General features: G+C 36.2%; 1 protein-coding gene across 4 annotated transcripts in view; it reads left to right on the forward strand.

Moving 5' to 3' along the window:
- RUNDC3B (RUN domain containing 3B) overlaps positions 1 to 23,605 on the forward strand; it is a 137,278-nt gene that overhangs the window by 100,043 nt on the left and 13,630 nt on the right. For 2 of the 4 annotated variants that reach the window (XM_044245947.1, XM_044245948.1), the window contains 2 exons: positions 14,438 to 14,584; positions 22,657 to 22,778. In XM_044245947.1, the coding sequence (XP_044101882.1) occupies positions 14,438 to 14,584; positions 22,657 to 22,778 (269 nt within the window). The remainder of the gene's footprint in view (positions 1 to 14,437; positions 14,585 to 22,656; positions 22,779 to 23,605) is intronic. The other 2 variants (XM_044245949.1, XM_044245950.1) reach the window with 1 other exon arrangement.

Genomic DNA, 23,605 nt, shown 5'->3' on the forward strand with positions numbered 1-23,605 from the left:
AGAGCGAGTGGCATAGATCCTAACAAGAGTGCAGTGATGTCATCCTGGCCCAGTTAATAGTGAACAAATTATGGTAGTTCCTGATCGTGTATATTTTTGGCAGGTAACAATTATTACTAAGAGTTAACATCATGATAATACATAGTGCATACTCTGTTATCCATGTAAACACAGAAAAATCAAAAAAGTGCATCCAGAAGAGAAAAAAGCCAGATACCAGATAGTTGGGTCAAACTACACTGTATTGTACTTTCTTGAGTGATAATGAGAAATTACATATTACACCTAGAAATTACAGATTTGATATGGGTGTTATTTCATTGCTTTTAGTTATGATGTTTGATTAAAACTGCTGGCATATTCTTAAAGCAGATGTCGGTATATTTGGGCAAGGGGCCTACCAACAGTTGGAACTACAAGACAGTGTTTCACAGAGAAGTGACTCAGACTAGAAAAGAGGCTCAATTTTGGCATCCTTATTTAGTAAATGTTTTACACTGAGTACATAAAGAAAGGAAGCCTCCTTAAAGTACAATTTGTAAATAACACACATATTATTAATACATAAATACCATTGTTTTGTTCACTTATTTCCACCCTTTAGCATGTAGTTGACCTTTATAAAAAATAAAATTAGCATTTAAATTCTAATGCTATTAATATGTTTTAAACTTTTTGTTAAAGAATTTTCAAGTGTATAGAGATTCGTATAATAAAGCCCTGATTACCATCACCTAGATTGAATAGTTAGTTGCCAAGCGTTTGTCACATTTGTTTTAACTTTTTTCATTTTCCTTTTCTTTTTTTGCTGAACTATTTTGAAGCAAATCCTGTTCTTTCTTTCCTACATACTTCTTTGCTCATCTCTAAGAAAGTGGACATTTTCTCACGTAATCTTATAATCATACCTGGTAAAATTAGGGGCATTCTTTTTCTCATTTAAAGGCTCATCTGTAACAAATTTCCCTAATTCTCTAAAAAAAAAAAAAAAAAAAAAAGCCCAACTTTTGAATTAAGAAACAAAGTCATACATGACATATAATTATGTCTCTGAAGACTTTAGTTTCTCCCATTCGTACTTGTCCTGTTGTTATCTGTTTGCAGACTTTTCCTATAGAATGTCCAGCATTAGTTCTTTGAAGTTTCTTTCTTTGTTCTTCTCTACCGGTGCTGTCCAGGATGTTAGCCATTTTGTGCATGTGGCTGGTGAGCACTTGAAATGTGAGTTGTGTGAACTGAAATGTGCCGTAAGTGTAACATCCACATCAGACAGCATGAAATAAAGAATTTAAAATATCTTGTTAAGAACTATTTATATTGGCTACATATTGAAATGGTAATGTTTTAGATATATTGGGCTAAATAAGTACATTATTAAAATTCATTCCTTTTACTGTGGCTACTAGAAAATTTTAAATTATATATGCTACTCTTCTTATGTTTCCCTTGGACAGCACTGGTTTGTATCCTCTCTACTCACAGGGGACTGACTGCTTTAGTGTCATTGGGGAGCAGATTCTTGGTGCCCTCCCTAGACCCGCCAAATGGGAATCTGTTGTTAACAAGATCCTCAGGGGTATAACTGACACATTAAAGTTCGAGAATCACTGTTCTGTGCTGTATATCCCGTAAAGTATATCCTCTTAACTCTGGATTAGTGGTTTTTCCACTCTGGTTGGTTATTAGAATCACTCAGGGAGCTTCTTAAAAATATTTTTTGCAAAAAATAAGAATGCCTGACTGAGTTCACCTTGAGGGATGTTAATTTAATTGGTCAAAGCTGGGGCTCAGGAAAGTGTAAAAGGCTGCTTACATGTTCTGATGTGTAGTCAGGGTTGAGAACCAGTGTCCTAAGAGGCTGGTTAAATAGGAGTCTAACTTTTTGATAAAAGAGTATTTTGTAGATGGTCCTGTCCACATTATAACCAAGCACGCTGGTTGTCCCTCTTCTAAAGACTCTAACATTGAACAGTGGATTCAGGTGGTGACAACTGTGTTTTTCCTTTATAAAAGTTTTTATCAGCCTTTCATCTAATGGCTTGAACCAAGAATGAGCACGAACATTACCTGGAGCTGTTGATTAAGTGGGGTTTGTAAAATGGTGATTCCTAATTCTTTTCCCTCCATGTACATTGGCTAAAATCTGTACACAAGACCTTTTCCTCACCAGTTAGGATGATAGTATATTATAGGCTAGTATTGGTTGTTATTGGATATTATATTAGTCCTTACAGGATACTGTTAATTTTCAGAAGAAGATGCTAATGCCCTCCTCAGTTACCAATGAGATGAAGATTTTGTTCTTTGTTTTGCTTTCTTTTATTTTTGAGAGTATGCACTTGCTATATAATCACTTCTATAGTGTGAACTAACTCATACAGGATTCACAAATAAGGAGATGATGTCAGCAAAGTGAAGAAATCCCCTTGAGCGATAGCTGATTTTTCTTAGGGATTAATGTTTCTCAGTAAGAAGCACCAACAGAATGCAGAATACACCAACATGGGCAAATACTGCAAAGCACCAATAGGTGGCATTCTCTTGCCGTATGCATTACTCTTTCATCCTGCGTTCCTCTGGTGCAGGTCAACTTCACCTTGAGGAAACTCTTTTTGTAGTTTACCTCAGTTTTGTGCATTTTGTCTTTGCCTTCATGGTAAGCCTCAATGTCAGCAGCCTCAACCCTTCCCTCCAGTCTTTTCTGTCACATGGCTTTTACTTTGTTGTTGTTGTTAAATTATTGTAATATTTCTTTACTTAATATAAATTTAACCAATATTCTAAATTTGATTTGGAATTTTATTAATATTGTGACTTTTTCTTTGTGTTCTAGTTAGAAAGTTGAATAGGTTTTGAATTGTTAGCTCCTAATTCTATTCTCCCCTTAAGGCCAATTACTTGCAGTATGATAGTGCAGAACACTATCTTTTATTTTCATGATGATTATAGTTTAAGATTTTTTTGGTATGCCATGTCGCAAATGGCACTGGAGTATATCCTAAGAATTACAGATATATATATATATATATATATATATATATATAGAGAGAGAGAGAGAGAGAGATACATAGATACATATATAAATGCTAAGTGGAAAACAAAGCAAAGGTTTGTTGCAGTGGTAGTAGGAATTTTGTTACTCACTCTGAGGACTGAATTCATAACAGTGGGCTTCAAATGTGCTGCCTTACCAAATTAAAAATTGCTTTGTATCACTCATCTTTTGGATTGTTCAGGAATGCTTCGAATCACAGATATTAAATCCTAAGTGCCAGGGGTCATATGCCTTATATATCCAGCTGCCAAAAGTATATCCTCATGGGCATCAGCATAGCCTCAGGTAAGTGAGAAAGAAGCAAAGTGAGGGAAAGAAGATAACACTCAAGTTTGGAGACACGGGCCAAAGGACTGAACAAATGAACAAAATAATAGCTTTGAATTGACTAAGCACCACTATCAGAATAGAGATTATGGAATTCTAGATCTTTTGTAAAACTTGTAAGTAGCAGCAGACTTGAGCCTAATCTCTCTGAAAGGAAAAAGACCAAACTGTGGAAATCTTCTCTCTCTCTTTCTCTTTTTTAAAATAATGAATGTTATATTCAGGGCTGAAAAAAACATAGAACCTCATTTTAAAATCCAGTTTCTCTGTATTTACATGGAATCTTAGGAATTTGAGAACAGATCTGGAAGGAATCAGGAACACTAACATTTAAGGATTAAGTGGAAGAAGGTACCTCCACTGAGACCAAGAAGGAACAGCCAGATACATAAGGAATTTTATTATTATTTTGTAGGAGAAAAATAATTTATATTAGATTCACTTAGGAAGCATTAAAAAGTAGCATTGCCTGGACCCTACCATCATAGAATCTCATTTCATTGATCTGAGATGAGACTAGGTATTGGAATTTTTTAAATGCTTTCCCAGTTATTTGAATATATAGTCACGGTAGAGAACCACTAGACTAGAAGTTTGTTGTGATGTTTAGCAAAGCACAATGATATTTATTATGGTCTTAACAGAATTAAATTGCTTCCCTAGACATGAAAGCTACCTAAATGTTTTATTATTTAAAATAAGAAAGATGCATTGGTATTTAATTTCTAATAGCTTTTTTGTAATTTTTTTTAATTTTTTTTAAAGATTTTATTTATTTATTTGACAGAGAGAAATCACAAGTAGATGGTGAGGCAGGCAGAGAGAGGGGGAAGCAGGCTCCCCGCTGAGCAGAGAGCCCGATGCGGAACTCGATCCCAGGACCCTGAGATCATGACCTGAGCCGAAGGCAGCGGCTTAAAATTCAATGAGCCAACATATAGTACATCATTAATTTCAGATATAGAGATTAGTTATTCACCATTTATATATAACACCCAGTGTTCATCGTGTGCCTTCCTTAACGTCCATCACCCAGTTACTCCATCCCCCCACCCATCTCCCCTCCAGCAACCTTGAGTTTCTTTCTGATAGTTAAGAGTCTCTCATGGTTTTTCTCCCTCTCTGATTTCTTCCCGTTCAGTTTTCCCTCCCTTCCCCTATGGTTCTCTGCACTGTTTCTTATATTCCACATATGAGTGAAGCCATATGATAATTGTCTTTCTCTGACTGAATTATTTTGCTCAGCATAATACCCTCCCATTCCATAGACATCAGTGTAAATGGTAAGATTTCATCCTTTTGATGGCTGAATAATATTCCATTGTATGTTTGTGTATATGTGTACACACACACACACACACCCCGTATCTTCTTTGTCTGTTCATCTGTCGATAGACATCTGGGCTCTTTCCACTTTTGGCTATTGTGGACATGGCTGCTATAAACACTGGTATAGGTGCCCCTTCAGAACACTACATTTGTATCTTTGGGGTAAATACCCAGTAGTGTAATTGCTGGGTCATAGGGTAGCTCTATTTTTAACTTCTTGAGGAACCTCTGTAGTGTTTTCCTGAGTGGCTGCATCAAACCCTACACCCAAAAACCAGGTAATCCAGTCTAGAAAAGGGCAGAAGACATGAACAGACATTTCTCCAAAGAAGACATACAGATGTCCAACAGACACATGAAAAAATGCTCAACATCACTTGGCATCAAGGAAATAAAAATCTAATAGTTTTTTTTTTTAAGATTTTATTTATTTATTTAACATAGAGAGAGAAAGAGAGCGAGCACAGGCAGGGAGAACAGCAGATGGAGGGAGAAGGAGAAGCAGGCTTCCCATTGAGCAAGGAACCTGATGTTGAGCTCAATCCCAGGACCCTGGGATCATGACCTGAACCAAAGGCAGATGCTTAGCTGACTGAGCCACCCAGGTACCCTTCTAACAGTTTTAAAGTATAGTATATTCAGTATTTTCTGTCTCTCCCTGAGGATATTATTTTTCAAAATTTCTTTTCTTTAAGATTCTGTGTTGTCCTTTGGATTTAAAAAAAAAGAGTAGGCCACATCTTATTTTGATAATGATAAAATTTGCTGATTTATAGTTCAATATTTGTTTATTCTGCTGACATTTATTGAGCCCTCATCCTGGGTACTTGGCTTGGTGCTAAGAATAAAGAAATAAATATGGTCTAGTTCCTATCCTCATAGTGCTTACAGAGGCCACAGTCATAGAAACAATAAGAACAATAAGATGTCAAAGTGCTATGATAGAGTTATGTATGGGATACAGTGGGAAACAAAGGATTTCATTGTAAAGGGGAATGAACTGGGAAGGGTTTAAGATGGTTATACTAGATGCTTATACTAATTCGTTAAAGTGTTTTTGACATTTGATAGACTATTATGGGAAAAGATGGGCCTCCCAGGCAGAGAAGACAACAAAAGCAAATTAATTAAAGATTAAATAGCCCAGAAAATATAGGGAGTGGCATGGTGGCTCCTTGTTACTCAAACACAGAGGGTAAGCATATACGTATGTGGGGCCAGATGAGAAGAGACTTTATATGCCATGCTAAGGAGCTCTGAGGAGTTACCAATATTATATCAGATCAGATTTCCATTTTAGAAAGATAAACCTTTGATATAATATTTTCTAATATATAAACACTTACTGAGTATCTACATTATCATAGGAATTGTGCTAGATACTGAGAATTTAAATGTGAATAAGGGGGCACCTGGATGGCACAGTTGGTTGAGCATCTGACTCTTGGTTTCAGCTTGGGTCATAATCTCAGGGTCGTGGGATCAAGCCCCTGTGTGGGACTCCATGCTCAGTATGGAGTCTCTTGGGATTCTCTCTCCCTCTCTCTCTCTGCCTCCCACTCATGAAGCCCCCCCCATCTCTCTCTCTAAAAATAAATAAATAAATATATATATATATATATATATATATATATATATTTTTTTTAAGTAAAACATAAATCTGAATAAGGTAACTTTGAGGATATCAAAGTTGACTGATAATCTAAATGGTGTGATACGTGTATAGAGATACATATGTATAGGTATAGTAATAAAGGTATGTGCACTTTATGTAAATAGAACAGGAATAGTGGTCCAGAGAAAGCATCACTAAGATGTTGATGTTTGAATAGGGCTTTTCAGAAGCTCTTTAGATCACCAGGTGAGGAGAAAAAGAGGAAGGTTATTCTGGATAAAGAGAAGAGCATATATGGAAATATGGGTACAAAACATATGTGGCAGATCAGTATGATAAAATATTAACTGATGTACTAGAAGCAAATAGGTTTTTTGGAAACAATGAAGTATCTTTTACTGGGACTCTACATTTTACCTGAGATGGGTCTCTACTAAAAATTAAAATGCTGAAAGAGCAAAGAAGAAAAAAAGACAAACCAAAAAACAGACTCTTAACTATAGAGAACAAACTGATGGTCACCAAAGGGGAGGTGGGTGAAGGGATGGATGAAATAGATGATGGGGATAACAATCCTAATTCAGTTTTGGGAGGTTATATGTTTCTAGGAATTTATCCATTTCTTCTAGGTTGCCCAATTTTTGGCATATAATTTTTCATAATATTCTCTTATAGTTGCTTGTGTTTCTGTGATTTGGTTGTTATTTCTCCTCTTTCATTTCTGATTTTTTAATTTGAGGCTTCTCTTTCTTTTTTTGATGTATGTGGCTAAAGGTTTATTATTTGTATTGGTATTTTCAAAGAACCAGCTCTTGGTTTCATTAAGTTGTTCTATTGTTTTTATTTCTGTTCTAATCTTTATTATTTCCTTCCTTCTCCTGGTTTGGGTTTTGTTTTTCTTTTTTTTAGCTTCTTTACGTATAAGTTTGGGTTGTTCATTTAAGATTTATCTTGCTCCTCGAGGTAGTTCTATATTGCTATAAATGTCCCTCTTAAAACAGCTTTATCTGTATCTCAAAGATTTTGGAACATTGTATTTTTATTTGTCTCCATGTATTTTTTTATTTTCTCTTTAATTTCTTAGTTGGCCTTTTCATTGTTTAGTAGCATGTTATTTAACTTCCATATATTTAAGTTCTTTACAGATTTTTTTTCTTGTGGATTTCTAATTTCATAGTGCTGTGGTCAGAAAAGATGTGTGCTATGACTTCGTTTGTTTGTTTGTTTGTTTGTTTTGTTTTTTTTAATTTGTTGAGTCTTGTTTTGTGGGCTAAAATGTGATCTATTCTGGAGAATGTTCCACGTGCACTTGAAAAGAATGTGTATTCTGCTTTTTAGGATGGAATGTTCTGAATATATTTGTTAGATCCATCTGGCCCAATGTGCCATTCAGAGCCACTGTTTTCTTGTTGATTTTCTTTTTGGATTATCTATCCATCGATGTAAATGGAGTGTTAAAGTTCCCTAGTATTACTATATTGCTACATCTTTTATGTTTGTTATTAGCTGCTTTACGTATTTGGGTGTTCCCATGCTGTGTGCACAAGTATTTACAATTGTTATATCTTTTTGCTGGATTTTTCCCTTTATATAGTGTCTTTTTTTTTTTTTTTTTTTTTTTGGTCTCTTGTTACAGTCTTTGTTTTAAAGTCCAATTAAAAAAAAATTTTTTTTTTAATTTAACCTCTGTCCTCCCTCACCATAGGACTTGAACTCACAACTCCCAAGAGCTGCATGCTCTACACACTGAACCAACATGAGTACTTGTCTGTTTTGTCCAATATAAGTATTGCTACCTCAGCTCTTTTCTTTGATCTTCCATTTGCATGATGTTTTTCCATCCCTTTACTTTCAATCTGCATGTGTCTTTAGCTGTGAAATAAGTCTCTTGTAGACAATATATTGATGGATCTTGCTTTTTAATCCATTCCGTCACCCTATTTCTTTTGGTTGGAGCATTTAGTCCAGTTACATTCAAAGTAATTATTGGTAGGTATGTATTTAAATGCCATTTTGTTAATTGTTTTATGGTTGTCTTTGTAGTTCTTCTCTGATCCTTTCTTCTCTTGCTCTCTTCTCATGGTTTGGTAGCTTTCTTTAGTGATACACTTGAATTCTTTTCTCTGTATTTTTTAAACTATTACCAGTTTTTGGTTTGTGGTTAGCTTTAGGTTTATATATAAAATCTTTGCATATAATAGTCTATATTAAGTTGATGGTCACTTCGATTTGAACCCATTCTAAAAGCACTACATTTTTACTTCCAACCCCCATGTTCTTACATATGGTGTCATACTTTACATCCTTCTATTTCATGAATTCCTTGACTGATTTTTGTATACATACTTAATTTTAGTGCTTTTGTGCTTCCTACTTTTCTTGCTCTTTTTAATAGTATTTCCACTCTAAGAATCTCCTTTATCAGGCTGGTTACATGGTGATGAATTCCCTTAATTGTTGTTTGTGTGGGAAACTCTTCATCTCTTCTTCTATTCTGAATGATGGCTATCATTCTGGATAGACTATTGTGAGCAGCACATGTTTCACTTTCAGCACTTTGAATATATCATGCTCCTCTCTTCTGGCCCATAGTTTCTGCTGAGAAATCAGCTGATAGCATTATGGGGTTTCCCTTGTATGTAACTATTTTCTTTTCTTTAGCTGCTTTTAAGATTTTATCTGTATCACTACTTTTTGCCATTTAATTATTATGTGTCTTGGTGTGAACCTCCTTGAATTGATTTCACTGGGGGATCTCTGTGCCTCTTGGCTCTGGGTTTCTGTGTTCTTCCAATATTTGAGAAGTTTTGAGCTATTACTTCTTCAAATAAATTTTCTGCCCCCTTCTTTTCTCTCCTGGGATCCTTATAGTGTAGATGTTATTATACTTGATGGTGTCACTGAGTTCCCTTAATCTATTCTTACTGTTTTCTTTTTCTTTTTTCTTTATCCTGTTCTGCTTGATTGCTTTCCATTACACTGTCCTCCAGGTCACTGATCCAACCTTCTACTTCCTCTAATTAATTCATTATTCTCTTAGTGAATTTTTAATTTCAGTTATTGAGTTCTTCATCTCTATGTGATTCTTTTTTGTATTTCCTATCTCTTTGTTGAGGGTCTCACTGAGGTCCTGCACTCTTTTCTCAAATTCAGTGATTATGTTTATGACCATTATTTTAAATTCTCTGTCAGCCATATTGATTGTCTCTGTTTTGTTAACTCTCTTGTTGTGGTTTAGTCCTCTTCTTTCATTTGGGACATATTTCTCTATTTCCTTATTTTTGTCTAACTCTCTATGTCTGTTTATCTGTGTTAGGAAAGTCATGTGAGTCTCCTACTCTTGAAAGTAGTTGCCTTATGAAGAAAAGTTCCTATAGTGCCATCCAGGGCAATGTCCCCTCTTCACCAGAACCTGGAGCTTCAGAGGCATCAGCTATATGTGTTGCATGCCCCTTACCATTGTGACTGAGTGCTTTTCCCTTCTATCATCTGTGATGGCACTTTTGCCTGTTTCAAGCAGCATTTGGTCCCTTTGTTGTTAGTGGGTCTTTGGACTTGAGTTGGGTCAGACTAGGCATTTGCCAGAACTGTGGTCACACCAAACGACAGGTCACTCTCTCTTTGTTATCCCCTGAGAGACTTTCATTGGTGGGCAGGGCCTGCAGTCAGACTGGGTGTCTGCCCCCAGCCCACCGCTGGGACTGCAGAAGAGCTGGTGCATGGGTGTATTTCCCTTTCATCAGGGCAACAGTCTTTTTGGAGTGGTGTTGGACACTGTCGGGCTGCTTGCACAGTGCTAGATTTGTGGTGCCTCTTTGGATGGACTGCTGCCTAGGGCAGGTTGCATGGTGTGGGTCTGCAGAACAATGTGGGCGTAGGGTACACTTTTAATAAGTGTAGTGGGTGAGTAGGTTTGCTATGGGAGGGGAGCTGGAACCACATTGTAGAGCTACCCAGTGGGGGTTGGAGGGGGCAGTCCACAGGAGAGAACAGGGGTGGGAGGCACTGCTAGCAAGCTACATAAAGAGTGCTTGCAGTAGTTCTGTAGGTGTCTGCATATCCAGGCTGGGGGACAAGGTAAGGAAATGGTACCCATTAGCTCTTTTGTTCTTGGAGAAGTCTCCTAAAGATACCTGCTCCACAAGCACACATTCTGCTAGTAAATAAATTAGTAAATAATCTCCTTTCCATGTATCCCACATGTTTTTCAAACTGATGTTTCCATGCTATATCTCAATATATATATCTCAATCACAATAGCCAAGAAGTGGAAGGAAACTCAGGGATGGATAAAGAAAATGTGATATATGAAGACCTTGTGTCTTTATCCACACAAGCACACTACAGAGAATTATTCCACCTTAAAAAAAGCAAATCTGCTCTTTGAAATAATATGAATGAAACTTGAGGAAATTATGCTAGGTGAAATAAGCCAGATGGAGAAAAACAAATAGTGCATGATCTCACTTATATGTGGAATCTAAAATAGTCAAATGCATAGAAGCAGAGATTAGAATGGACAACCATTTTGTACCCCTTTGGGCCTGGAGAGAGGGGGAAGTGAGATGATGTTCAGAAAGTAAAATGTTTCAGTTATGCAAGATGTATAAATTATGGAGATCTATGTACAGCAACATGAGTATACTTAATACTGTATTGTATACCTAAAGTGTTCTAAGAGGGTATATCTCAAGTGTTCCCATCATACGCAAGAGACAACTGTGAGGTGATGGATATGTTAATTAGCTTGAATGTGGTGATTATATTGTTATGTCTACAAAATCAAGTTGTACATTTTAGATGTATACAGTTTGTTTTTTTTTAAGATTTTATTTATTTGACAGAGAGAGGTCACAAGCAGGCAGAGAGGCAGGCAGAGAGAGAGGGGGAGGCAGGCTCCCTGCCGAGCAGAGAGCCCGATGCGGGACTCGATCCCAGGACCCTGAGATCATGACCTGAGCCGAAGGCAGCGGCTAAACCCACTGAGCCACCCAGGCGCCCCTAGATGTATACAGTTTTTAATTGCTAATTGTACCTCAGTAAAACTGTAAGGGGATTAAATTAGAATCTTTGTGGCCAAATTCTTGCATAATTCCTATTGAAAATCTGAAGAGAAATGATCTATCTAGCAATTTAAGGTAGCCACAGGAAAGTTCTTAAAATTAGCTGTGATAAGTATATTGCTACTACTTTTGTAATAAATAATTTTCCTTTATTGTACCTTTCTGTAGAATTATTACCTTAATGAGAGATGTTCAGTTGCTAATGAAAGACTTGTGTCATAGACAGAAATGATAAGTAGAATCTATCTCATACAGAATGATTTAATTTTTAGATAAAGCTTATTAGTGTTAACATTGGTTAGAGTTCTAAGTAAAGTTAAATGCTAAAAATCACATAATTTTACCTTAAATTGCCACTGATTTCACACTAGGAAAAAATTTGAGTAATTTAAGATGAACCTATTTTTAAGCTTGGCCAATGAGAAAAATATCCTCGTTTTCCATATTAACTGCATTTATATTACCTTTGTGTAGGTCTTAAAGTTAACTAGGTATGTTTTGCTTGTTCTCAGTGAGTATTAGGATTCTTTGATTGTAGGAAAGCACAGTCAACTCTTAAGCAAAAATGGAATTCCTTAGATTGATATCAACAACTCAAGGAATGGAAAGAAAGACTAGGAAAGTAGGCATGGAGAGAGGTGGGATGAGCTACTTCAGAGCTAGCAAGTAGGAACTTGAGGTCTGTCTCTGTGCTGGTCATTTTGGTCAGAGCCCACTGCTAGAATGAATAAACTGCTTTGTCTCTTCATTATCTAAGTAGACAGAATCAAGATTCAGAATTCAGGGGTAGGGTTTTCAACATCCCTTAAATCCACTTGCCTGTTCCTTCGTATACTAGAGCAGTAAGAGAAGGGCCCTTACACAAGGACTCTCTAGGAACCTTTCCCATTTGCTGTGGCAACACAAAGCCAATATTGTCTGTCTCCATACTTGTCATAGAAGGTGGAAAGCAGATGCAGCCTGGATAGAAGCTGAGCCTGTCCAGTACACTGCAATCTCTGTCTCCTGTTTCAAAGCAAGTAGGAACTTGAGGGCAGCTGCCCATAGGAAACAATGTCATTGGGATTTCTAAACACAGAATTCTAAAGACAGTATGATAAGTTGTCATTAGGCAAAAATTTTCCAGGAACAAGTACTGTGTAAAAACTTCCATGAAACTTAGTTCTTTTTTTTCATTTATGCAGTGTAAAACTTTTCAATTTCCAGGAATAATATATTCTAAATTGGAAGTTGTTCAATTACTTATATTGACTGAATTTTCCGATGTCATTTCCTCAAAGGTGCATATTTGTCTTTCTTATATTCTGCTCTGTTTCCTGTAAACAGTGATGACATCGAAGTTCGGTTTCCCAGTGACACTCTCTGAGACCCTAGAGAGAGTGAATATGTGAAAGAGAAAAGTCCAATAAGAGAAGCCAAAATAATTGTGGCTTATTTTTTTTTAAGATTTTATTTATTTATTTAAGAAAGAGACAATGAGAGAGAGCATGAGAGAGGAGGAGGTCAGAGAGAGAAGCAGACTCCCCATGGAGCTGTGAGCCCGATGCAGGACTTGATCCGGGAACTCCGGGATCATGACCTGAGCCAAAGGCAGTCGTCCAACCAACTGAGCCACCCAGGTGTCCCAAATGTGGTTTATTTTAATAGATTCTCTAGCCAGTAACCCCATTTCTGCTTAACCTGATTTTCTGACGGTCTTCAAGTTTCTCTGAACTCTATTATTTTCATAAAAACCCATGTTAAAGTACCTTGAAAGTCCTTTTTAAAATTTTCATTCTCTTTCCAGTGAAACGAAATTGTTTCAGGTAGCCTACAAGACTATCTTAATGTGATACCTTCTCACAGACTTCTTCTGCCTCTTTCACTTTTTTAGTATTCCATTCTGAGATTAAACTTAGTATTTACTTCAAGTAATGTTTGTGGCATAGATGGAGCAAAAGTATACACAGATACCCTGTAAAAGCAGAAATATTCATAAGTAGTCTGTTAGAGACTTATAAATATATAGAGACATATAAAAATCAAATTTTCCATTTGAGTCATAGTTTACAGCAAGAGGTGTAAGTTAGTTTGTGTAGGTTCGTTTTTTGTGTGCAGGATTGTCTTGCCAGCACACCACTGCTCTGCCACCCACAGCAGGACAATTGTTTCAGACACTTAGCGGCAGACACATAGTACCTCCTTGCTTCTGAGATGATGGCTCAGACTTTGGTATACCAAAGTCATGGACTCCTGTTAGAAAAGGCTTCTTGCCTACATGGTATTTTGAAGCTTTTTAGAGGTAGAATAGGGCCTTTGCAAACAGAATTATGCTTTTAAATTTATCTTTAACCACCAGTTCAAATGCTGAATTAGTCTTGTGACAGTTATTAATTGGTTTGTGAGGTTTAAATTTTGGCCCAAAGTTAGCTCTTTTGCAAATTGTTATTAATGAGTAATGGTTCTACAAAACTGAGAGTAAATTGTGAACTGTTAAAATGGCTTCATTCCATAGTTGAAATGTTTCTAGTGGGTTATAGTGTTCAGTTATCATTGATTTAATTATTTTCATAAAGGTATATTTGTAGTTACTTTTATTAAAAAATTCCAGACACCTTATGGATTTTTTTTAGTATTTTTCTGCATTTAGTTTTATTTTTTATTCATTTTAATTCTTGTTTACTAAGTTAAATTAATAGAGTGAATGTCGATGCTAGAAAATCATACACATGGAATTCTTTCTTATTTTAACTGGAATCTAATAATCTATAACTTTAAGATACCAAAATTTTTTAGGTAAAGTGCAAGATGCACCTTTAGTCCTTTAGTAATATCTGTGTGGAAAAGATCGGAAGTCTGAACTCCACATGTTAGTGGTTTGTTGTAGCCTGTAGAGAAAGAATGAAAACCACATGTGGTAGGAGACATTAATAGCCCCCATAGCTCTGATGACAAACTTAACATACCATTTTAAAAAGATGAATTTTGGGGGCCAGATTGATACCATTAGGCTCCTCTGCCATTGCAGAACAGTGAAGACAAAAGCACTCACCATCTTAATATTCACAGGACTGTGCTAAAGAATAATGATTTAAGATCAAGACAAGAGTTAACTGCCCACCTCACCAACCAGTGGCCTTCCCCAGGAGCTCTGGATGTCAATGCTGTTGCCTTGGATACGTTGCTTTACCGAAAACACAATAAACAGTGGTATGAGTAAGTGTAATACTTTTTTTTCCAACTAATTACAAATTTAGTTGTACCCAAACACATGGTTATCCACTTTGGTTTCTCACTTATTCTTTATGAATTCATTATTAACTTAGGGCAAAAGTAGAATTTAAGACTACTTTGTCTTGATAAGGTCAGATTAAGGCAGTGAATATGTTAATGTTTTGAAGCCAAGGCACCCTGGGGAAGTAAAATATCTAAGAAATTCTTATGCAGTATTGTACCAGCTACCCGCTTCTCCCTTAAGTCTTCAGCCAGTCCTTCAGTTAAGTCTGTGAGCTTGTATTTAATGAGCCATCTATTTTTGAATTTTAGCTTTGGTATTTATATTTGCTTTAGGATTAATTTTCTTGCTAGTTAGAAAACACAAAATTCCATCTCATGATAGATTGAAAAGATATTGTTCTTGGTATGTCTGAGAGAGTTTTGTTTATTTTTGAGAAATCTAATTTTTGGAGGCTATAGAAAATATAATCACGCCACCTGTGGGCCATAAGATTATTTTTTTATTTCTTTGGCCACTATTTAGGACTGTTACATTAAGTCATAGTGTTGAAATGTTGAGAGAGCTGCATTCCTTTGGAATAGGCTATATTCTTTTGGAGTATCTCCATTTTGAAAGATAACATAAAAATTGTATTACCTTCTTTTGGCTTTTAGCCACTCTTCCCATCTTGATAACTTTTTCAATATCTTTATTTTCCTCTCTTTGGCTAGTTTTCTAATAATTTCCTTCTGTCCCTCTATCCCCTTCTGTTCTCTCCCTTTCCTCCCTCCTCCCTCTCCGTTTCTTCTCTTCCTCCTTCCGCCCCTCTCTTTCTCCCTCCCTCCTTTTTTTTTTTTTTTAAAGATTTTATTTATTTATTTGACAGAGAGAGATTACAAGTGGGCAGAGAGGCAGGCAGAGAGAGAGAGGAGGAAGCAGGCTCCCTGCGGAGCAGAGAGCCCGATGCGGGACTCGATCCCAGGACCCTGAGATCATGACCTGAGCCGAAGCAGCGGCTTAACCCACTGAGCCACCCAGGCGCCCTCCTTTTTTTTTTTTTTAATTTCTTCTCCACTCTTCTTTTTAAGCCCTTATTTTTAAACCTCACTGGTAGAGAAACACATTTCCATCTGGGCTTCTTAGGGTACTTTTCACTAGGTAGTTAGTAACCAGACATTTCTACAGGGATTGTTTCAGTGTAGGCAATTTCTAACTGCTTTACTGTGTGATTTTTTTCATCTATCAAAGGGAGTACTCAAAATAAGTTTGACCTTCTGTTGCTAAAAAATGCTTCTTTTGCTTGTTTGTTTCACTGATTGCTAGAGATAGGTAGAGAAAAGTGAGCAGACTGCTTATAGAATGAATCAGTAGAACTCTCTTCAACATCTACTAACCATGTTGCTAAGTATGATTCTAGGTGTTGACTGAGTCTTTCATGGATTGAACCAAGTTCCCTTATATACCCTCTGAAATTTATAAACAACTAGAATATGTCTTCTTATGTTGGTCTATAATTTTATTTTTCTGTGACATATATAAGTAATACAAGGATATTAGTTTATTCATATTTCTGATTGAAAAACAGAATCTATGACAGTAATTGGTCCACTTATCTCCCTATAACACATGAGATGTTCCTGCTTTTATTAACTATAAAAATATTATAACATTAACTCCTGATATGTTAAAAGACTAATAATATGTTTTTATTCCAATAACCACATTGTCACTTTAGATAATAGGAAGTAAAATATTTTAGCCAAAAGACCTGTATGTAGACCTGCCTGTAAGACCTACATCTTGAGGAACCAGTGAGTTTGAGTGGAAGAGTTATTTCTAGTTTGCCTGTGCATGTGGTAATAATGACTGGCTTTTATGAAGTATTTGGCAGCAGCAAAAGTAATTGCAGTATCAGGGAAAAAAAAAAAAAAGGAGTAAAATTGCTTGTTGGTCTGCCTAGCATGGATCCAGACTTTATACTCCTTGACTCAACTGCTCCACTTGCTGAAGAGGGAACACTCTTGCCTTCTCAGCATCGTCCTTTCATCTGGCCTTACTGTTCATATTGGTGCTCTTTTAGATGGCCCTCCTACATTCCTGAACAGAATGTATGCAGCTGGGCTGTAGTATGGAGATCACTGGACCCAGAGTTTAGGGTCAGGACTTGGAAGTAATCTCTGCTACACTACTTGCTGTGTAACAACAGTAAGCAACACCTCTTACCTTCTTCACATATAATTCTGGGAGTAATGCCTCTTCAAATCAGTAATAAATTGCATGGCACCTACTACTTCTCAGGGAATCTTTATTTATGTTCTATATAATCTCTTTGGTTTGGTTCTTATATAACTTTGTATCTTCCATGTTTCAGAATATGCATTCGCCCACTGTCCTCAACTCTACTTGTTAGAGTTTGTAAAAGTTACGTAAAATTAAAGTGACCAGCAGATCCCCAGTTCTGAAAATATAATCCCAACTTTTTAAATTTTTTTATTTTTTAATTAACATATAATGTATTATTTGCCCCAGGGGTACAGGTCTGTGAATCATTAGTCTTACACATTTCACAGCATTCACCATAGCACATACCGTCCCCAGTGTCTATAACCCAGCCACCCTACCCAACTCCCACCCACCCCCACAACAACCCTCAGTTTGTTTCATGAGATTAAAAGTGTCTTAGGGTTTGTCTCTCTCCTAATCCCATATTGTTTGATTTTTTCCCTCTCTCCCTCCATACCCCCCACAACCCCATGCCATGCCTCTCAAATTCCGCATATCAGAGAAATCATATGATAATTATCTTCCTTTGATTGACTTATTTTGCTTAGCATAATACCTAATCCCAACTTTTCGATGTAAAAATGGAGACTGGATTTCCAGAGTAGAGTAGTGCTCAGTAAATCATGTTTGAAACATATCATTGCTTTTCTCAGGATCTGGTTTTTGCTCCCCTCAAATCTGTACTGTAAGCCAAAGCTCTTGAAGTAACGTCATCACTGATTCCTCTTAATTTGACCAGTATCTTTAGCAAGTTTAACAAACATTTATCAAGAACCTACAAATTATGGAACTGGTGGCTAAACCTCTTAATAAGGAATATTAGTGCTCTTGATAATTTGGAGAAAGAAACTGGCCCTATACTTAGTCATTATGTGATATTATAATTTCCTGCTAAGAATATGGGATGTCTGCATTTCTCTAGGAGCTCTGTCGAGTTAGCTCCAAAAGGAATGATATTGTGTTGTTTGATTTAATGAATTTCTTGGTCTAGTTGCCATCTCTCTTTTTTTTTTTTTTTTTAGATTTTATTTATTTGACAGAGACAGCAGAGAGGGAACACAAGCAGGGGGAGTTGGAGAGGGAGAAGCAGGCTTCCCACTGAACAGGGATCAGGATGCAATGTGGGGCTCGATCCCAGGACTCTACTCAATCACAGGACACTGGGATCATGACCTGAGCTGAAGGCAGATGCTTAACAACTGAACCACCCAGGCTCTCCTCCTTGCTCTCTCTCTTTTTTTTTTTTTTTTTTTTTAAAGATTTTATTTATTTATTTGACAGAGAGAGATTACAAGTAGGCAGAGAGGCAGGCAGAGAGAGAGAGGAGGAAGCAGGCTCCCTTGCTGAGGAGAGAGCCCGATGCGGGACTCGATCCCAGGACCCTGAGATCATGACCTGAGCCGAAGGCAGCGGCTTAACCCACTGAGCCACCCAGGCGCCCTCCTCCTTGCTCTCTCTTAAAATGAGTGATGAGATAACCTGGCTGTGTTATTACCTACTGATAGAAGAGTCCTTTTCACAGTAGAATATCTCACACTTATTTTCATTTACTATACTCTTCATAAAACTTTAAAAAAATCTCATTTCCAGTTTTTTCTTGATTATTTAGACCTGGCAAGGTCTAATTAATTATGCTCCATTTTATATCTTTTCCTTTATCTCAAACATAGGAATATCATGTTAAAATTTTTTAAAGCATTACAGATTGACTATAAAAATTCAACAGTAGGGGCGCCTAGGTGGCTCAGTGGATTAAAGCCTCTGCCTTCCGTTCGGGTCATGATCCCAGAGTCCTGGGATTGAGTCCTGCATTGGGCTCTCTGCTCTGCCTCTCTACCTACTTGTGATCTCTGTCTGTCAAATAAATAAATAAAATCTTAAAAAAAAATTTTAAAAATTAAAAAAAAAGAAAAAATATATATATGAAATAAGGGGTACCTGGGTGGCTCAGTAGGTTAAAGCTTCTGCCTTTGGCTCAGGTCTTGATCCCAGGGTCCTGGGATCGAGCCCCACATCAGGCTTTCTGCTCAGTGGGGAGCCTGCTTCCCCCTCTTTCTCTGCCTGCCTCTCTGCCTACTTGTGATCTCTGTCAAATAAATAAATAAAATCTTTAAAAATAAATAAATAAAAATAAATTTAAAAAATAAAATTAAAAATTAAAAAAACTCAATAATAAATAAGTATATAAAACACACATATATAGCAATTGTTTACTTTCTTCTTCTAATATGTTCTGTTTAGTGTTTTTTATATGAAAAGTCTAGGCCACATGATCTTTTTAGATACTGGTTATATACTGTTACTAGAGTATATGTTATATAATCTTGTTAGATTATTGCCTAGTCCACTCATTTCCATCCTAAAAGATCAGATTCATTGTTCATATTTTTATTTTCTACTTAATTTTTTTACTCTTCTAAATTTATCATTGCTTTTAATTTGGCTATTATTCACCAGATTATTGAGAATTATGAACCTTTATATGCCCTTTGTGATCTATGTAGGCTAATTTTTTGATGACTTATGAGTGGGTATAATTACTTCAGATGTCTTATAAGTTCTCTTTCCCATGTACATTTTCCCAGTACTTTCGGAGTAGGACTCCCTGAAGCAATGAGGCTGCAAAAATCTTTTACAGTTTACGAAGTTTGCATTGACCTGACTCACATATGGCCTTCCCTTTCAGGCTCCCATGCATCCTTCCATTAATTTTAGTAGAGTAAGAGTATATAGAAATTCTGATAAAGGAAATGCTTATTTTGTTCATTAAATACAATTCTATGAAAATCAAACTAAGAATAAAAAGAACAGCCCATCACTGGCTCCATGCACATTCATGTGCCTCTACATCTACAGTGTGCAAATCTGTGTTTTTATTTTCTTCATGTGGATAACGTCTCCTGAGCCTAACACTCTTTTTTGCTCAGTGACTACCATGACTACCAGATAATGAAAATTATTATTGACCTCACTACATCTATTGGGAAAATAGGTGATGTTGATTATCCACATCATGACTTCTGATCATTGATATAAAGTTTAAGATTGTAGAAAATTTATTAATAAGTGAATTCAAGCCTATTGCTTAAGTTGCTTTTAATTTGCCTCTATTTGGTATCTGGTTTCCTTGTATAATAGCTTGTATTTGAGTGATTTAAAAATTTAAATAATTAGATATTAAAGAAAATGGGTTTTATTACATCCCAGATGCTTATGATTCTTGACATGATTCCTTATCTTACTGTCTGGGGTTCTTACTTTGATGAAGAAAGATATTGCTATTTTAAAAAATCTGCTTAGGAAACAGACTGTTGATTGATTTGATGTGACTCGTGGGTTACATTTGAATCTAACAGTATGATGTTAAGGAGTCTAGAATTCTAAAATAGGACTTAGTGGTGACCTCTTAAAGGCAGAACTCCCACAGACAGTTTACTCTAGGACAACATGCTTGTCAGAAGGAGCTGCCAGTTGTATTGGCAATCAGGTAAGAATATGGAAAAAGAATATGGAAATTCCTTGTCATTGTTGCAAACAGCTCGAATAGATTGCTCCCAGGTGGTGGCTCTGTAATTATCTTCATGTAAGGAAAATATTACATGGTACTGTTACGAGTATCTTTTGAATAAGGGACTTGACTTTGGCTTGGACTTTCCATTATTACTTCAGAAATCATGGTCTACCAAGTTCTGTTTCTATATTCATTAGCATTTGCTTAAGTGAAGCCTATAAAATGCAAGCTTGTTCACTTAATGTAACAAATTGAAGGGTAGATAGTTTCCACAATCACTTTCCACTTGGAAATGTAATATCTAAAAGGAACTTCAGTAGGTAATGCAGAAAGTTCATTTTATGTTGCTTTTATCAGAGGAGGCTTTTCTAGGCTTTCCTCCCCGCAGCTAGTGACAGCCCTGGATTGCTGTAAACATGTGCCCATGAGCTCTCAGTCCTTAAAATTTTCAAATTAATTTTATGTCTTTTTTGCTTCTGGGTATTTTGTTTGTAAATATTTCTAGAACTTTTAAAATTTAATATTAACTATCAAGTTTCCTATGATAAAAAAACCAGTGTCAGAAGCTCATTTAAAGCCAAAAGTATAAAAACAAGCCTTCTACCTATTAGGCACAGAAAAATAATTAGGAAAGAAAATTTATAACTTTGTTGAATTCCTGCATTCCTGCTTTCTTTGTAGCTAAAGAAATAAACTTTTAATGAAAGTCAAGCAAAATTTTCAGTGATATAATTCAATACTGTATAGTTTACATGATTAGTCTCAGCCATAAGGCTGCTCTTTAAGAAGATTTTTAATAAAACAGAAAACTAATTTTTTTTTCTTCCTGTACTGAGAAGGAGATAGCCTAGATAGGGGACAGAATTAGAGCCAGGCTGCCAGGTTAAAATCTGATCTCTTCTTTGTGCCCCAGTTTACTCTGTATAAAATGGGAATAGTTGTAATCCCAACCTCTCAGGGTAGTCGTGAGGATTAAATAAGTTAATATATATATAAAATGTGTAGGGACAGTACCTAGCATTTGGTAAGCCTTATATAAATACTGGGTATCCTTCTTCATTACATGTTGTATAGCTCATATGTGTTTTATATATTGTAATAATTATCAGTGGTTTCCTACAATAGCATTTCCTGCTACTTAAAAATATAACTAAGAACTCTTAAACTTGACATTTGAAAAGTCATCTGTTATAAAATGAGAACACTGCCTACATTGTAAAGTGGTAAAATTATTCCATCATCTCATCCTTCATTTCTTAGATGAAAAAAACAAATAGATACTGTTATATATCTCCCCTTATGCATAATATATATACTTTCAATAAATTTGTGAGCTTACTGTGTATGTATGAATAGAGAGTAGCTCTGGAATAGATCATTTAAATTATATATACTTTCTTGTAATATTATCATAGAATATATGACATTTCTAAGAAATAAGTTAGGATTTTGCTACCTTGGGTAATAGAGGTTAAATTTGAAAAGAATATTCTTTCTCATGGATCACATGTATTTGGAAATAATAATGAATTCCATTCTCTTCTTGAAATGTCAATAATACCAAAGCTGCATGCATTTCTTGAGTTGTTTTTATCCTGACAAAACAAATATGAGGAAGGTTAATAATAAGACTTAATAACTTTCCATTTATAACTGAATTTTTCCTCTATTATAATTCATTTCTCATTAATTTGTTTAATGAAAATTGAGGTCACAGTAGCATATACACAAGGGAAGGAGGTTATCTTGATAGTGTATTAACAGAAACAGCTATGTTATTATCCTACATTTTTAAACTTCTAAATTGCAGGAATTTGTGATAATTTGTACTTATTATTATGTAAAAACCGTTTGTAAAAATATCAAAACATTGAAGAATGTTTAAGTGCCTAGGAGATACTAGGTCATTATTAAGTTATGTCATTTTGGTTTCTGCATTAAGAGTAATCTGTAGATTTTCTGCTTCTATGAAAATTGATAATAACCAGAAGGTTGCCAATTTCTCACGAGCTAAATAATCAAAATTGGTGCAAGGATGTAAATTAGTTCGACAAATTTTTTTTTTTTTTTTTAATAGATTAAACACACAGGCCTCCAGAGAGTGTGGAGGGAAAAGTATAACGGAGATCATATTGTAGCAACAATAGAGAGAGAGTTTAGGGCAAGAACTGGGGAGAAATAAACCAGAAATTCATTGAAGCAAATCATTAAAGAATATCTCTAGAAATTCTTTTTTGTGAGAAGAAATCCAAGTAGTATTTCACCCTTGTTTTACAGAAAAAGTTATCAAAGTCTTGACCAGTTATCAGCTGAAGTTAGCCTTTCTCAGACTTCACTGGATCCAGGTCAGTCACAAGAAGGAGATGGGAAACAAGACACATTAAATTTAATCAGTGAAGGTAAGAGAAACAAAATCTATTTGGAAATTACTGTTCCCTGCATTGCTGTGCTTTGGTTGCGGAATGCTGAAGAGCAGCAGTGACATTTCTGTGAAGCGTGCTAGCAATGAAGCTGCAGGAGGACTAAAAAGTTCTGCTTTGGTCGTTTTTAACCTGTGCCCATTGGGCTTTCTGTGTCTCTCCCCAGTACTAACACGACTTTTATCAAGGTGGTCCCCCACTGCAGTTCAAAAGTCAGTTCTCCGCCTTTGTTCTGTTAAACTGCTTAGCAGCTTTGGATACAGCTGACCACTTCCTCATTCTTGAGTCACTTTTAGTAGCTCATTTTTGGGGTATTTTGAATACCTTAGGAACAAATATGAGAGTTGCAGCTTTTCCCGCTCCTGCTTTTGGCTGTGCTCTGTCTACCCCTCTTTCCCTTGTTCTGCATCTTCCTGAAAAACATCTTGGTTCAATAACAAAACATTTCAGGCCAGTTTCTGTGATCACATTTCATTGTCTAAGACTCAACCTGTGCATTTTTAAACTCCAGTAGCTTAGCTGGTTCAGAGTTACTTTTTCTCCTGCCCCCAGCACAGGCTTGCGCTGTGACTCTAGCACTTCGGGTTGGATAAGTGGTGAGAGTATGATACTGGTGCTCAGGTCTTTTATCTCTGCCTCCCAGTTCTCTGCGCGCCAGTGTGCATGAGGTGGGGGCTGGGAAAGAGTTCCCTACTGCAGGGGGACCTGCATTACTCTGGGTCTCCATTTCCTCCTGCCTGCTCCACGGCAGTACATAGCACCACAACCCACGTCACTACATTTGCCTCCTCCCCCTTACCACTCCA

Source organism: Neovison vison, chromosome 4 (assembly GCF_020171115.1).
Source record: "Neovison vison isolate M4711 chromosome 4, ASM_NN_V1, whole genome shotgun sequence".
Taxonomy (NCBI): Eukaryota; Metazoa; Chordata; class Mammalia; order Carnivora; family Mustelidae; genus Neogale; species Neogale vison.